We start from the raw sequence: 17,217 nt of genomic DNA on the forward strand, positions 1-17,217 counted from the left end.
ACCTGCAGTGCAGCATGGTTTTCTCCATTTGAGAAGGAATTTGACTTTGCGAGTGAACCAGAATAAGGGCCCTAGTCTCATAATTCCATTATTGGGTCCAGTCCGTTACTGCTTAATCTTTTTCTATCTGATTAGCAGCTCTGCATTAACCCCTAAATTACTAAGGCTATTGTAAAGTGCAATGGAATATGCTGCACTATATAAGAAACTATAAATAAATAAATAATACATATTATTTAGTGCCCTCTAGTGGCAGCAGGTGATAATTACAAGCTACCCTAAGCATGTAATACAGGGCTGTGGTGTAGAATGGTCTTGGCTTAAGCCCAGCCACTGTCAGCAGAAGTTTACTTCTAGTAAACTGGACACTCCCATTCTATTATTGTATAAAGCCAGGCTGTCAGATACACAGCATCACATCTCTGCCAGGAGCTGGGCATTTTCTGCCACAATGGCCACAAGGTGGGGCATCTGTGCTGCAGGGAAGATTAGCAATGATTTCATGGTTGCTCTGCAGACCCTGCCAGCTCAGGATCACCAGGTGAGTCCTGCCTGCATAGTTGGTTGTATGTGAATTGGCATGAAACAAGGAAAAACCCAGGGGCAGCCTGCCTGCCATCACAATCAGCGCCTAAGGCACATGCTGGCACGCAGCAAGAAAGGCGCCGGCGCTCCTATAGGACCTACACAGGGAACATCAGAATGCAGAAAGTGCGGTATGGGGGCCAACGTACGTAGGAACACTTCATTTAGACAAGGAGGTAGCAACAGTAACATTAGTATGTGTCACCTTTTTTTGTCTTGATTGTCAACATGATCGACATGGACTCCTTATTGGTGCACCACGTCCCCTCACATGGCTCGCTACGCTCGGCAAACTATTCCAGTCAGAAAGTTGACAACGGCTAGAGGGACATGGGATCCAAGCCTACTAGATCTGCAGTATAACATAGCCAGATTAAGGTGTAATGCAGGGCATACTGTACCCCGGACCCCTCTTTACCAGGGGCCCCCCAGCTGGAGTGCACTGGCATCACTAGCTGTCCCTCTTGTGCAGCAGCAGGACCAGGTAGAATTCAAGCAGAAGTGCAGGTTTCATTAGCTTGAACTGGAGTGGGTCATGTTGGGAGCTAAGCATAATGTAATATAATCCACCACCACCACCACGTACACTACCTTCCACTGGGGTTCCCCTGTATTAAGTGCCCTGGCACCTTTAAGGCTTAATCCCATCCTGCAGCACAGATCTGGAAATTAATTGCTAAAAAATAAACTTCTGGTTAGGAACAGATGGGGCTTCTGCTTCATAACAGCATTGTTCAATTACTATAGCACTGTCCTTCCCCAACCACCTGAAACCAAAGTATTTACAGACACAGGTCAGTTGAATGACACCTGACAAACATTCGGTCCAGGGAACAGGGAACCCCAGTACTGGAAAGTTACATCACCTAGCATTTTGTACATGGAAAACCAATGTGAGATTCCATTGTTAGGTATCAGGGAGGCTCCAATACCTACATACTGTAGGTCAGTGGTTCCCAACCTGGGGTACTAGTACCCCCTGGGGGTACTCTGCAGACCAGTTGGGGGTACTTGAAAATAATATTGGTAATGGCGGAAGATGAAAAAAAGTATTTTGATTGCAGAAGAAGAAGAAGACCCATTGCTATGGAAAAGAACCATGTTGTGTCACTTATGGTTCTGTCTTCAGCGTCATCAGCGTCTCATTGTGCTTTTGCCTGACCAGCAATCCAATGGGAGCTTCCCGTGTTGCCCTCAGACATCAGCGATCATCTGCCCTGCGCTGACACGGGTGGAAGAAGCAGCGGCATTAATCCTACAGGTGTAAGTGGGAATCCTGGAGACAATACACAACCAGCGGCCATACATGGAAGGGCACGATTCCTGTCCGCTACTCCTTAATATAAGGACATGCATAAGGATACGCATACCGCTCACATCCACTCCACTCATAAGTACTGTCTATATTTTAAATTGAGAGGAGGGGGTACTCATCAATGAAAAGCCTAATCAAGGGGTACGGGAGAGAAAAAAGGTTGGGAACCACTGCTGTAGGTCCTGGCAATCAATTCTATCAATTCTGGGCACTGCCATTCAGCATTCCAGTCCTCAAGTGCAGGTCACAGGTAGGGGTCATATAGCCTACACTTAGGGTAGTCTCTCCCAGGATGCATCTCTGTGTAACGTACATGAACGGGAGATTCTAGGAAATCCATCTGGGGGTCGAGTTTTTAGCCATGAGGCTCCGACTCTATTGAACTTACTTTCCCGCACAGTTCGAGAGGCCCCCATTCTAGAATCCTTTAAAAACAGACTCAAGACTTTCCTGTTTTATCAAGCATTTCCTTAATTCTCTTCAGTATTGTTTATGAAAAGCTTTTCTGTACTTCATTGTTCCTGTACTGTATTACATTCATTCTATCTGTTAAGTGCCTTGAGTCCTATTGGAGAAAGAGCGCTATATAAATACAATTATTATTACTACATACATACTGCAATAGGATGATTAGCAATGGTGTTAGTGCCCATAAGCATCTCATGTACAGTGGATATAATCAGTCACAAGTCACTATATAACCCAGCCTGTCTCCTCCACCATCAAGTCTACCCTGCTCTTCACCGACTGTCAATAGTCACAGATCACGGCATCTCATGCATCACCTCCAACTCGCTGACCAAACCTGCAGCCATCATGTCCCCCTGGCTGGTATATTATGGAGCGCCACCAGCATTAAACTGCTTGGAGCAACGGTCTGGATACAGGTTCCCCAGGGTCCGTCGGTATATCTCACTCTCTATGTCATTCACAACAGAATATAATCTTGGTTTATAATCAGACATCGCTGGACTTCAGCTTTCATGTATGACTGCAGAAGAGGTATGCTTGCAATGTCTGTTAATCGGGGCCTGTACTTGTTAATTGGACTGCGCTATTTCCCTTACACTCCTCCCGCTCCCTCTTTCCCAGAACTCAGAACATTGGCCCTTATTTAGATCTGATTGCAGTACAAATTTGGGTACTTGTGTATTATCACGGCACCCACCTTTTCCATCATAGGGCATTTTGCGACCAAAAAATTGCGTTGCATCGCATGCGATGCGACGCGATTGGACACGATTTTTAATCGCACAGGTACCCAGATGCCTGATTCCTATGTTAAATGCCCCCCCAGACCTGATTTTTAATTGTATACCACCCTGATGGGTAATGACTATGTTAAATGACCCCCCATTGTTAACGCCACCCCACTATCAATGCCAACCCGAAGCGTGGCGAGCGCAGCGAGCCCACGAGGGGCGGCGGTACGCGTCCTCCGATCTTTTCATACCTCCACTATCCACGTCGGCGTGGAGTTGATATTATACAGTGTGGCGAGCCACCGAGCTCAAAGCGTGGCGAGGGGACACGGATGACTTCACATATATTTCGCTGTCGCTTGCCATGCTTCGAGCTCGGTGGCTCGCTGCGCTCGCCACACTATGTAAACTCAACTCCACGCCGACGTGGATAGTGGGGGTATGAAAAGGTTGGAGGATGCGTACCGCCGCCGCTCGCCACGCTTCGGGTTGGCGTTGATAGTGGGGTGGCGTTAACAATGGGGGGGCATTTAACATAGTCATTACCCATCAGGGTGGGTATACAATTAATCGGGTCTGGGGAGGCATTTAACATGGGAATAATCGCGTCGCATCGCATTGCATGCCATTATGATGGCATGCAATGCGATATTAATTGTATGCTCACGCCCGGGAAAACGCTCAAATCGGGTCCGTGATAATACACAAGTACCCAAATTTGTTTGCGAAATGGGCAAAACCATGTGCACTGCAGGTGGGGCAGATGTTACATGTGCACCTGCAGTGCACATGGTTTTGCCCATTTTCCAAACAAATTTGTACTGCGATCAGATATGAATAAGGCCCATAGTTATATCATGCCAGCAAGCACATGGCTGGTAACACACATATCATGGGATTATCTGCAATTAGCCTGCTGCAAATAAAGTAGAAGAAACTGCAGGTGTACGTATTATTGTATTTACAATAATACGGGTGCGGTCATGTAGTGTATACTAGTCATGTGTTCAGGCTTACAGGGTGACCGCCAGTGCACATTATAATCAGTTTATTTCTTCCCTGCAGGCTGTGTCAGTTGCAGCAACAGACCTGAAACGCGCTAAGGAATTTTCCCAAACTTACAACATACCGAAAGTCTATGGTTCTTATGAGGAGCTTGCGAAGGACCCAGATGTTGGTGAGGATTTTGTTAGGGGCCCCCAAACACTACTATTTATACTGCAGCACAGCATGTTGTAGGAGTAGAGTCAGCACGCAGTGCGCTGAAGAGACTCTGCTCAGGCAGCTGCACCGTGACTGCTCAAGATGTCAGGAAAAAAAACACACACCACACTTTACCTCATAAAGTGCCAGATGTATCAAGCTTCAAAAAGTGATGAATAGGAGAGTGATAAAACAACTCGCCAATCAGCTCCTAACTGTTATTTTTCAAACCCAGCCTGTAACATGGCAGGTAGGAGCTGATTGGCTGGTTGTTTATCATTCTCCGCTTTATCACTTTTAAAGCTTGATACATCACTGTAACATCTATCAGACACTGTTATCAATGCATTGTGGCATATTGTGCTGTCTTTTAGGTCGACATGCATTTAGGTTGACATGCAGAAATGTCGACATGGGTTAGGTCGACGGGGTCCCTAGGTCTACATGGGTAAGGTTGACATGGGTAAGGTCAACAGTGAAAAAGTCGGGCGCGATGCCTCGCTACGCTCGGCACACTATTTTATTCTCCCACCGTACCCTAGTGGATGGTAGGGCATGAAATACCACCTGTCAGCACATGTTGTGTCAACATGGACCCCTAAATGTACCAATGCATCCCCTCGTAGGGCTCGCTGCACTTGCAATGCTGCGGGCACACTATTTTATTCTCCCACCATGCCCTAGTGGATGGTAGGGCATGAAATACCGCCTGTCGGCACATGTCGGCTCAAAAAAAAAGTAAAAAAAAAAAACATGTTGACCTATTCACTGTCGACCTTCCCCATGTCGACCTAATGACCCTGTGGACCTAATGACCCTGTTGACCTAACCCTGTCAATCTAATGACCCTGTTGACCTAACCCATGTCGGCCTAAAGTCATGTTGACTTACCTGCATGTCGACCTAATGCTTGTCGACGTACTTGGTGGTGACCCAATGACCGCATCCCATCCTTGTGAGGATCTGTCATGAAGTGATCCTTCCACATGTAAAGGTTAATTTGAGAAATTAACTTCACTTCATGGCAGACCCTTACTTGGAAACACCATGTACAGTATACTAAGACATGGGAACATATGCCAGACCAGATTCTGGGGTCACTGAAATACACTACTCCAGTGCCCTGCCTACCGACTGATGACTACTACAGACTTTCAGCTATAAGGAGAACGGGGCAGCTTGGTATAGCTACTGTTGCAATTATTGAAAGGTTATCATTAACCTGATTTATACTCAGTATATACCCATATTGGGGATTAGCCTCTCCCCGGGACTGATATATCTACAGTGTAATACTGTCTGACTGACTCACATATTGAATAAGACCGTCTGTTATTCATGAACTATTGGGATACTACTCACTCATTGTTAATTACAGTGTTGCTCTTATTTGATACAATATTACTATAAGCATTTGTGAAGTCAAAATTGTAACAATCAGCAGTTAGAATTACACGTACACCAAATAGCTATCAGTGCACCAATATAGGAAATTAAATCAAGGAAGGGAGACATATCCTGGGACCCCACGGTGTGAGCATTCACATCCTTTTTATTTTTCGCTGTCCGTGTCTTATGTGTATTCATGTGTTTTATATTTCGCAGTATTTTTAAGTAAAACAAATAGAAGTTATCTCCTATATATTTGGCTACATCTGTCACTCAAAGTGGGTGTCTGTGTCTATAACGCTCTGTTCCTGGACTTTCCTCTTAATGTGTGATTGCCTTCATCTGTGCTGAACACCTTTCTGAGAAATGAACCTGTTTAAAACAGGTGATGGCAATCATACATTAAGGGGAAGTCTAGAAACAGAGCATTGTGTCCCTCCTGGAGAGGGTCATGTTGGGAGGTATGTGACAGAGAACCAGCCCAGTGAGCCCACAGACAGTGCCAGACACCCACTGCCTTCCCATGTTGCCCAGCACTGCTACTCCACAGCCACCAGGTGAGCGCCCCCCTCCCGCGATTTGCGGCAAAACCTCCCCCCCCCCGCGCCCCCCCCCCGCGATTTGCGGCAAAAATACCCGCTCCACCGCGACCCCCCCTACCGCGATTCGCAGCAAAAACACCCCCGCGACCCCCCCTCCCGCGATTCGCTGCAAAAAGAACCCCCCCACGACCCCTCCCGCAATTCGCGGCATAACCACCACCCCGCGACCCCCCCCCTCCCGCAAATCGCGGCAAACCCTCCCCCGTGACCACCCCCCCGATTCGCGGAAAAAACACCCCCCCCCCGCGACCTCCCTCCCGCGATTCGCGGCAAAAAGGACCCCCCCGCGACCCCCGCCTTGCACGATTGGGGGCACCCCCCCTGCGACCCCCCTCCCGCGATTCACGGCACCCCCCCCCCCGCAATTCGCAGCAGCTCCAGGATTAAATGGCACATGCAAAACACTGACATGGCTATGGTCGACAATGAAAAAGGTTGACATGAGTTTTTGAAGATTTATTTTAAATTTTTTGAATATTTTCATATTCATTCTCATGTGTCGACATGGACACCAATGAAGTGCCACACTTATGTCAACGATTCGCGGCACCCACCCCCCGCAACCCCCCCCCCTCCCGCAAATCGCGGCACCCCCCACGATTCGCGGCAGCCCCAGGATTAAATGGCACATGCAAAACACTGGCACGGCTATGGTCAACAATGAAAAAGGTTGACATGAGTTTTTGAAGATTTATTTCATTTTTTGAATGTTTTCATATTCATTGTCATGTGTCAACATGGACACCAATGAAGTGGCACAGTTATGTCAACATTTACATGTGTTGACCTTTCTGTGTTGAGTTTTTCTTGTGGCGATTCGCGTCACACCCCCCCGCAAACCCCCCTCCCGCGATTCGCGGCACCCCCCGTGACCCCCCACCTCCCGCAATTCGCGGCAACCCCCCACCGGAACCCCTGTGAACCCCGCCCTCCCGCGATTCGCGGCACATAACCCCGCGACCCCCCCCCCTCCCGCAATTCGCGGCACCCCCCGTGATTCGCGGCAGCTCCAGAATTAAATTGCACATGGAAAACACTGACATGGCTATGGTCGACAATGAAAAAGGTTGACATGAGTTTTTGAAGTTTTTTTTTTCATTTTTTGAATGTTTTCATATTCATTCTCATGTGTCGACATGGACACCAATGAAGTGCCACACTTATGTCAACATTTACATGTGTTGACCTTTCTGTGTTGATTTTTTCTTGTGGCGATTCGCGTCACACCCCCCCACCCCCCCGCAACCCCCACTCCCGCGATTCACGGCACACACACCCCCCCCCGCGATTCTCGGCACCCCACCCCGTGACCCCCCCCCCTCCCGTGATTCACGGCACATCCCCCGCGACCCCCCCACCATGATTCGCCGCAACCCCCACCCCCGTAATCCCCCTCCCGCGATTTGCGGCGACCCCCCTCCCGCGATTCTCTGCAATCCCTCCCCTCCCGCGATTCACAGCATCCACCCCCCCACAACGCCCCCTCCTGCAATTCGCGGCACCCCCCGCGACCCCCCGTCCTGCAATTCGCGGCACCCTCCGCGACCCCCCCTCCCGCGATTCGTGGACACCTAAGTTGCAATACAGGGCATCTTTCATACAATTCTAACCATATTTCTCATATACGAACGTTCACAAATTAAGGGGGCGCAGCCCCTTACGACGGTGTGAAGAGCGCCCGTAGGGCGCGATGAATCACCTAGTATTTTATAATTCTTTAGGTGCGCCACACAGAGACATTCTTTCCTCCTCCTGTTTCTATTATAGAAATCGCACACTTTAGTCTTTATAGAATCAGATGGGAGAGGAGAGGAAAGAAGGGAAGGGGGAATATATCAAGTACTAAGCGTCGGAATTGTTACCTGATCTTTGATGTTTATCTCAAATAGACTATTGCCGCTGTTCAAGAGACGTATATACTGTGTATTTTTGTTGATTGTATCGCTGGTTTTTGTTTATAAAATGAATAATAATAACAATAATAAAAAATATTTGATTCAGAAAGACATGGAAGCGCCATGTACAGTATACTAAAACATGGAAACGCTGTGTATACTATGACTTGGAAACGATATGGGATTTCTGTCTGAGCTGCGATCATCAAATAGTATAATGTGCCATTTGCGCAATATATTGCGAAACATTTTAAAAGCAAAATCTAGATACAAATAAGCCCCTCCCATAATCTACCCAGACCATGCCTAGATCCATCAATATAATATCCACATATCACAAGTCCACACCCCATTATCCTACCAAAATAATGACTGTTGAGAGGTCTGGACCCACTTTCTATAGCAATAATTTGAGGGATCTGTAGTCACAAACATTGGATTTGTTACACTGTCTAACAGTCTAATATGCTATACTTAGGGGAAATTTACTAAGATGGGAGTTATATTTCACATGGGATGTTGCTATGGGCAACCAATCAAATACTGTCTATTATCTTCTAGAAGGTGCTAAAGAAATAAGAAGTAGATTCTGATTGGTTGCCCATAGCAACATTCCATATGAAATAAAACTCCCATCTTAGTAAATTTCCTCCATAGGTCCGTAATCAATACCGTGGCGACATGGGGGGTTTTGGACGGCGAGGATGGCTTTTTTTGAAAAGCCATCCTTACCTCCCAACCCCCTCGCAGGCTTCTCGCCACATGCAATGTTCTGGGGAAATCCAATTCCCAGGAACGATGAGGTTCACGGCAAATTCTCTTTAAATTCTAATGAAATTATATTTTCTTACAGATATTGTCTATGTTGGTGTCCTACACACAGTCCATCGGGAAGTAGTACTGATGTTCCTTCAAAGCAGAAAAAATGTTGTGTGTGAAAAGCCCCTGGCCATGAACTCATCGGAGGTCAAAGAGCTGACATCGGCCGCCAGGAAATATAACGTCTTTTTCATGGAGGTACCTTTTTTTTATTAGTAGAATATTTTCCCTTATTGCTTTAATGGAAGCACGATTCTGATTTAATTCTGCGTGACTGCTTAGGATTGGTTCATTGAGATATCGAAAAGCATTCTGCTGACAAATCACGTGGCGAGGTTTAGACACTAGGGAGGGGTTTGGGGTTAGCGGAGGTGGATTAGGGTTAAGTTTATGGTGGAGTTAGGGTTATGCACTATGGGTATGGTTAGGGCTAGGCTGCAGGAAGGGGTTAGGGTAAGATTGTGAAGTGGGGTGGTGTGTGTTAAGTTTAGGCTGCAGGTAGGGAAGGTTAGCAGGAGAGGGTTAGTATACGTAACCAGTCTTGTTAGGATTCTAGTCATCCTGCTGTCTGTTTTATGACTACAAGCATCCCAACCAGAGTATTGTGCTGCCGGTACATATTTCCTAGCACGGTGCCCGCGATTTTGATTGTATTGATCGGGTCGGAAAAATCGCGTCGATCGCATCGCATGCCAACCAAATCGCATGCGATGCGACCGATGCGATCGACCCGATTTTTACATTGGAATCAATGTAAAATTATCCCTGAGACCCGATTTTACATTGATTTCAATGTAAAAAGCCCCCAAACCCCTCATTTTAATAGCAAACCCCCCCCCCCAATGGTTGAAATGGCCCTCCATTGTTAACGCCACCCCACTATTGACGTGTCCTCCAACCTTTTCATACCCCCACTATCCACGTCAGCGTGGAGATGATTTTATATAGTGTGGCGAGTGCAGCGAGCCATCGAGCCCGAAGCGTGGCGAGCGCAGCGAACCCCGCGAGGGGACGCACATACCTTCACAGGTATACGTGTCCGCTCGCCATGCTTCAGGTTGGCGTCAATAGTGGGGTGGCGTTAACAATGGGGGGGCATTAACCATACTTTGTGACCATATACAATGAGAAATTGGCCATATTGGCCCATTTCCCATTGTTCCCTATGTAAAATCGGGTTGATCAACTAGATTTTAACTTCAAAAATAATTTAACATTATTCTCTATGGGAAAATCGTGTTGATCGCGTCGGTCGCATCGCGGCCCATTATAATGGGCCGCGATGGACCCGATCAATGAGATTTTGTCTTTCACCGGCAAATACACTGGTGATTGACATAAAATCGGGTCCATCGCGTCGATCGCATGCCTTAAGTACCTTAAACTTAAGGCATGCGATCAACCCGACGTTCGCCGTGCTAGGAAATAAGTACCGTGCTGCCTCTCCCTCTGTCTGTTACTCCATATCCTGTAGCTGGGAGGTGACTTCTGACTCTGCCCAAAGTGCGCTACTATTGTTGCGGTGGTCTGCACTACTATTATCGTGTACATCTCATTTTCTTAATACAGTGTGCTGAGGGTTTGTGTTGTGTTTTTTTCATGACAGCCCCCCCCCGTCCCCCCCATCATGTCTCTTATTTATTTACAGTTTGATATATAGGGTAAGAATTTTGTACCTGGCTTGCGACCCAGCACTCTTTTGCTTGTGCCCCATGTTTCCAAATGTATCACCAGAAAGATGGCACCACCAGGGGACAGATTACACTCTAAATGGGTTGAGAGAGAACTGGAAAGGAGAGCCGCATTACATAAAATAGCAGAGGGGGGGGGGGGGGTCATCTATATCCCAGCAAGTTCTGCTTCATCCTGTACATCAGAAAATCTTAGGGGGGGGGGGGGGGGGTGGGGTGGACCAATCTGACGGGAGTCCATTGGGGACCATGGAAATTTGTTGAGATTCTCTTGGTTTAGGGGAATACATCTGTTACGTTACTCCTAATGATCAGATATCTCATTGTATCACAGGCAATGTGGAGCCGCTTCTTCCCTGTGTATGATCAGATCCGCACCCTATTATCCCAGAAGGCGATTGGAGAGGTGAAAGTGGTTCGGACAGAGTTTGGCTCAAACCAGTATCACGTCCCCAGAGCGGTGAAGAAGGAGCTGGGTGGGGGGGCTCTCCTGGACATTGGCTGCTACTGCATCCAGTTTGCCTTAATGGTATTTAAAGGTGAAAAGCCAGAGTCTGTGACTGCCCGAGGCTTTCTGTATGAGACCGGTGAGTGCTACAGTGGATAGCATACCTAGGCCTGCCATAATATTCTGGGACACCTATGACTTACACAGGTTCTGTGGTAAATTCAAGTCTACATTTCACCTGGTTTTAATTTTCCACAGAACCTGTGCCATCGGTGGGCTGTCCGTCGATAGTTGCCATCGGTGATAACCATCGATGGCACATAAACCATCTATGGTGAACCATCGCTGGTTTACACCATTTGATGGCCACTGCTGGCAGGCGTTGGCCAGGCCGCAGGTCAATCAAAATAAGGGGCTATCCTTTGTGCCTGGAGGGACTATATGGGGCTACTCACTTGGCCATTAATGAGTAGCTAATGATGAAGAATGGTTTTGCCATCAATGGCAGGGGTTCTCTGCCGTCGATTGCAAAACTGTCATTCATTGTTTGGCAACTATCGATGGTCGATGGCCATCCCTAGTTGTCCCATATTAAAGTGATATTATGGCAAACCTAAGCTTAAGAATACACTACGGGCAACATCCCTGACATCAGCCACTGCTTCTGTTCTTCACTAGGCGTGGATGAAACCGTAACGATCATTCTACAGTACCCTGGGAAACGGCAAGCCATCCTCACCTGCACCATGATGGTTGCCATGCCAAACCAGGCTGCCATCTGTGGCTCCACGGGGATGATCCAGGTATTGCTGAGAAACAAAAATACTCAAATGACAAAAATGAAAATATAAACAACTGTCGCTGAGTTATACTCATAAGAACAATCGCCCTTGTGATTATACATGCCCTAAGTTAGCATATACAGTAAAACTGTCCCCTCTGTGTCATGCAGGGCCGTTGTGGGATAATTCTTCATGATGTACCCTGTTTCCACACTTGACGATTGGCAGCTCTCTCGTTGGGTCCCATCGCTGCTGATGTTGTGGACACAGCACACATAGACTAGTGTATATCCAGCCTTGCTCTAAAGCCCCCTACACAGGGTGACTTCAGCCCTGTGCTGAGTGATGTAGTTTAGCACAGATCGCTCTTCACACATGCAATGGACCAGCAATGTGTGCTGAGCAATCTGTGCTGACCAGTGTTCTCTGGTGAAACGCCCCCTGGCTTCCAATCACTATGTAAATTCCCAAAGCTCACCGAAGGCGCTCCCTGCAGTCGTCATACATGCGCAGTCTCCCACCATCAGAGACGGCAATGAATTTGGACCTGAACAAACAGGTCTTAATCGGACTCTTAGTCTGTATGTCTGTCATTTCTGGGTATGTGGGAATGATAGTGGGCGGCCCTCATACCTAGTATAAGGCTCCAAGCATGATGATTGGTGGATAGTGTAGTGCGAATGAACTCCTCACACACTGATTGGTAAATATCTGGAACAATTCACCAATAAGACTCATAGTCATTCCCACTTAGGGACACACCCAGCAGGTCGTTCCTGTGCACGCCTATAGCAGTTGTGCACGCAGGGGGGGTTTCTGAGTACCCAGAAACCCCCCCAGGAATCTAAGGGACCTATACTAAAAGCTGAGGGTCCCCTCTTTCCATGGTTACAAGAATTTTAAAAATCGGCCCTCGTAAACCGGAGATATCTGACTTCAAAACAGTTGTCCCCATCCAAGCATGTTAATTGCTCTTCCCAGTCAGATATTTCAGGTTCTGTCTGACTTAAGGTGGGCATACATCGAGACGATTTGGTCCGATTTCGGCCGATTGTGCTCAATCGGCTCGTTAAATCGGACCAAATCGTTTCTTCATGACATGGCGTCGGGTCCGATGCGCGGTCTAGTGCGTATCGGACCCGGCCTCAGATCTGTCGCAATCGGTGGGGCGGGCGCAGTGCTGGGGCGGGCAGTGACCAGAATGATCATCAGTGTCCACTGTGTCCAGCGCCGTAGCGGGCGGGCAGCTGCGGCAATTACAACTTTAAAATAGCATGTCAAATGACTGCCCGGCTAATGATTGGCTGAGATAGAGCACTCTCAGCCAATCAGTGGCCTCCCTCTGCGGCCGCTGATTGGCTGAGAGTGCTCTATCTCAGCCAATGAAAAGCCGGAGAGTCATTTGACACATTATTTTGAAGATGTAATAGCCGCCGCTGCGGCGCTGGACACAGTGAGTCTGATTAACGCTGCTGCCCCACTCCTTCCTCCCCAGCTGGCCACTCATTTGAGAGCCGCCGCCGCCCGCCCCCACTGCTCCTCACCGCCCTGCAGCTCCCTGTTATTTTTTTTTTTAACATGTGATAAATCGTATGTGAGCCTCCCGGGGAGCTGCCGGGCGGCTCAGAGGAGAATTGGGTCCGACTTGTCCTTAGGACAAGTCGGCTTTATGTATGGGGGCCTTTAGAGTTTTTCTGAGGATATATTCCAAAATCTGGGACTCTCACCCTTTGATGGACACTAGTAGCTTGTCTCTACTCTGCCCAGAACCAGAGATATCAGCCTTCCAGCAGCTGGTTACTGCTCCAGCTCCACACTCCTGGTATGTAGTTTTATATACTCATTGGCAGATTGCTCTGCCTCCTGAACTCTCATCCCCTAGTCCCCAATACCATTTGGTAGGAGAGATTCTCTAGTTTTTAATTCCATTAAAATCTAATAAATCTATTTCCGGGAACTGGAGATATCTGCAGTCAAGCAAGCTGTCCTCCCACCAGAAAATTATGAATAATAAGCCCACTCCACTATACACCCCTCCTCTGCATATTAAACATCCTCTACCACCCTGGAAGTTATGTGTCAGGGCCCCTTCATTCAGCCCAATGCCCCCTTCTCCCACCCCATCTCCCACCATCTGTGCAGTAAAGGTGTAATTAGTGGAAATTACTGATCCAGGCCCTACATGCTGAGCGGTTGATATAATACCCCCTACCACACGCGGGACATCAAAGCTTCCGCTCATAGCAGCCCCCACCCCTACCGCTGGAGGTAGGGGCCCCAATACATTGCTATGCCCAGGGGTCTACACTGCTGTTTTATATATATATATATATATATATAATTATTATTATTATTTATATACATTTGGTCTATCTATAATAATTTAACTGACCCGGCATATACTGGGTCACCTAAGTGCCCTCTCTGGAAACCCCCTTCTGAAAATCCTGCATTTGCCCCTGTATAGTCAGCCCTGTATGCATTGTCTACATATACAGTACAAAGACAAGTGTTGTCATTCTTAAGCATTATTGCTATTACCAATGTAAATATTCTTGCTTTAGATTGTACTTCACAAATGGGCATTTTTTTTTAAATATTATTTTTCCAAATGAAACCTTTCTGCTTGAGGGGGTTATTCAGACCTGATTGCTGGGCTGTGAATATTATTACCTCCTCAGGTTCCCTCATGCATGTGGTGTCCAACCTCCGTTATCCTCAATGGGAAAGAAACCAAGTTTCCCCTCCCCCCATCCGCCAAGGCCATGCATTTCACAAACAGCACAGGACTGAGCTATGAAGCAGAACACGTGCGCCAGTGCCTGCTGAAAGGTACTGTAACCGATCATGTGACCTAATTCCCCGCTATTGTCCACTAGGCTCCGCTCTAACGTCAACTTCTGCCGTTGCAGGGTTAAAGGAGAGTCCGCACATGAGCTTGGCGGACAGTGAGCTCCTGGCCGCCATCATGGAGGAGGTTCGCAGGCAACTTGGAGTTACGTTCCCGCAGGACAGAGCCTGATTAATTACAGCAATTCCCATTTAGGATTTTTACGGCAATTAACTAATAATAATAAAAAAATCTAAGTAAAAAGCTATTAGTCCTTTCTATTTAAAAATATAGAGATGTAAAATAAATAATAAAAAAATAAAGTGAAAAGTGAATGTTGATCTCTACATTGTGAGTTCTATTAACCCCTTCCCGACATTTGACGTATATATACGTCATGGCCGGGATGTACTTCCCGACACATGACGTATATATACGTCATGACTTCAAAGTGCCACTGCGTCTAGAGACGCAGTGACAGAGGGACGATGTCTGCTGTCCCTGACAGCAGACATGTCCCTGCATGCCCAGGGGGGGCGGCGATGCCGCCCCCCCGTCGGCGATCGCTGTGATTGGCTGTTCAATGTGAACAGCCATTCGCAGCGTTTTCCTGTGTTACCGGCGAATCAGACGCTCGGTAACACAGGTGTCAATCACCGCCGGGTGTGAGGGGGCATGAGGGGGTCATCGGTGACGACGACACCTCACCCCACCTGCCCCCAAGGCTGTGATTGGTCCGTCGGACCGACGGACCAATCACAGCCAAGGCGCGCCATTTAAACTAACGGTGACTGCGCTGCAGACGCCAATCCGGTCTGGAATTGCGTGCAGAGCGGTCACCGGCCACTCTGTCGTGATATACATACCTGAACCTTGCCTGATACTTACCTGATCACCGCTGATCACCGCTGGTAGCGTGCTGCCAGCAGTTGGATGCTTCCTGGATCTTGTGACTTCCTGTGTCCTGCTGCTGCAGTGTCATAGAGTCACAGATCGTGAGAGATAGTGACAGATAGTGACAGAGAGTGACAGAGAGTGATAGAGAGTGATAGAGAGTGATAGAGAGTGCTATATTTTGTGTCTGCTGCACCCCTTTTGTGCTGATCAGTATATCTGTGCTGATCGGCAACTTTTGGGGTTTTGTTTTTTTATATATATACCTGTCAGTTGCACCAAAGGTTGTGCTGCCTGTGCAACTGACTGCTGCCCCCCCTTTTGTGCTGATCAGTTTAAATTAATTAACTGATCAGCAACTTTTTGGGGGTCCAGGTTTTTTTTTTTTTATATATACCCTGTCAGGTTGCACCCACAGTTGTCTGCCTGCTGCCCCTCACTGCTAATCAGTGTCGCATCACTGCATCACTGATCTGCAGGTTTTTTTTTTTGGGGGGGGGGATTGCAGTGGGGTTTTGTTTTTACACCCACGTTGCTTTTGTGGGTGCTTTTGTGGGTGTCCTGTGGCCGCTGATCAGTGACGTACATCACTGAACAGCATTTTTGGCACAGGGTTGATATCATTTTTTTTCTGCAGTTTTTTTAAATTGTTTTTTTTTTTGGAGAGTGCTGTGGTTTATTACACCCACGTTGCTTTTGTGGGTGTCCTGTGGCCGCTGATCAGTGACGTACATCACTGAACAGCATTTTTGGCACAGGGTTGATATCATTTTTTTTCTGCAGTTTTTTTAAATTGTTTTTTTTTTGGAGAGTGCTGTGGTATTTTTTTTTTTTAAATTGTTTTTACACCTGTTGCCTTTGAGCGATGTTCAGTGACGGACGTTACTGACCAACATCTGTGCTCAATTTTTGGCGCAGGACCTTTTTTTTTTTTTTTTTACCCCTTCAATTTTTTTTTTTTTATTGGGATCAAATTCCTGTATAAAGTATTTTTTTTTCTGCACTACATACACACTACACACTACATACCCCCCGTGTTGAAATAAAGTTTGTACCCCCCCTACACTATACACGTGTTGAAACATTACACTTACAGAAACACAAAAATAAAAATGGCATCCCAAATATCATCCCAAATGTCATCCCAGTCATCCAGAAGAATGTATTCAGCGGAGGAGGCATATGCCATGCTTGCCTCTGACTCTGACACAGCCAGTGATGCAAGCGGGGAATTTGAAGGATTCGTCTTAAGCTCCTCTTCCTCCTCTAGTGATGAGGGACCCCCTCAAAGACGCCCCCGTAGAGCAGCTGAGACCCCCCCCAAATGATTGATCCCGTATGGACCCCACCACCAGACAATTTTGAGCCCCAGGTTCCTGAGTTTTTGGCCATCCCAGGAATCCAATTTGATTCAACAGGTCTCAGAGAAATTGACTTTTTCAAATTATTTTTCTCTGATGATTTTATAAATTTAATGGTGGACCAAAGTAATTTATATGCCCAGCAGTTTATTGCTCAAAACCCCACGTCATCATTTGCTAGGTGGACCCCTGTAGATGCAG

General features: G+C 47.2%; 1 protein-coding gene across 1 annotated transcript; it reads left to right on the forward strand.

The window, feature by feature from the left end:
• The first annotated feature begins 421 nt into the window (after nt 1–421).
• Nucleotides 422–15,020, forward strand: LOC146042336 (trans-1,2-dihydrobenzene-1,2-diol dehydrogenase-like). Its single transcript, XM_083162311.1, has 7 exons — nt 422–541; nt 4,168–4,279; nt 9,045–9,208; nt 11,036–11,288; nt 11,828–11,952; nt 14,613–14,763; nt 14,844–15,020. The coding sequence occupies exons 1-7, from the start codon at nt 452–454 to the stop codon at nt 14,951–14,953; spliced, it is 1,005 nt and encodes a 334-aa protein (XP_083018437.1). The 5' UTR covers nt 422–451; the 3' UTR covers nt 14,954–15,020.
• Nucleotides 15,021–17,217: the final 2,197 nt, after the last annotated feature.

The sequence above is a fragment of the Crinia signifera genome, chromosome 19 (genome assembly GCF_055691185.1).
Source record: "Crinia signifera chromosome 19, ASM5569118v1, whole genome shotgun sequence".
In the NCBI taxonomy this organism is placed as follows: domain Eukaryota; kingdom Metazoa; phylum Chordata; class Amphibia; order Anura; family Myobatrachidae; genus Crinia; species Crinia signifera.

Bases quoted from the DNA above. Each gene is read 5' to 3' on its own strand.
- LOC146042336 (XM_083162311.1), top strand. From the start codon at position 452: ATGGCCACAAGGTGGGGCATCTGTGCTGCAGGGAAGATTAGCAATGAT. The intron at 4,280-9,044 runs GTGAGGATTTTG...ATTTTCTTACAG, and splicing joins TGCGAAGGACCCAGATGTTG to ATATTGTCTATGTTGGTGTC. The intron at 11,289-11,827 runs GTGAGTGCTACA...GTTCTTCACTAG, and splicing joins AGGCTTTCTGTATGAGACCG to GCGTGGATGAAACCGTAACG.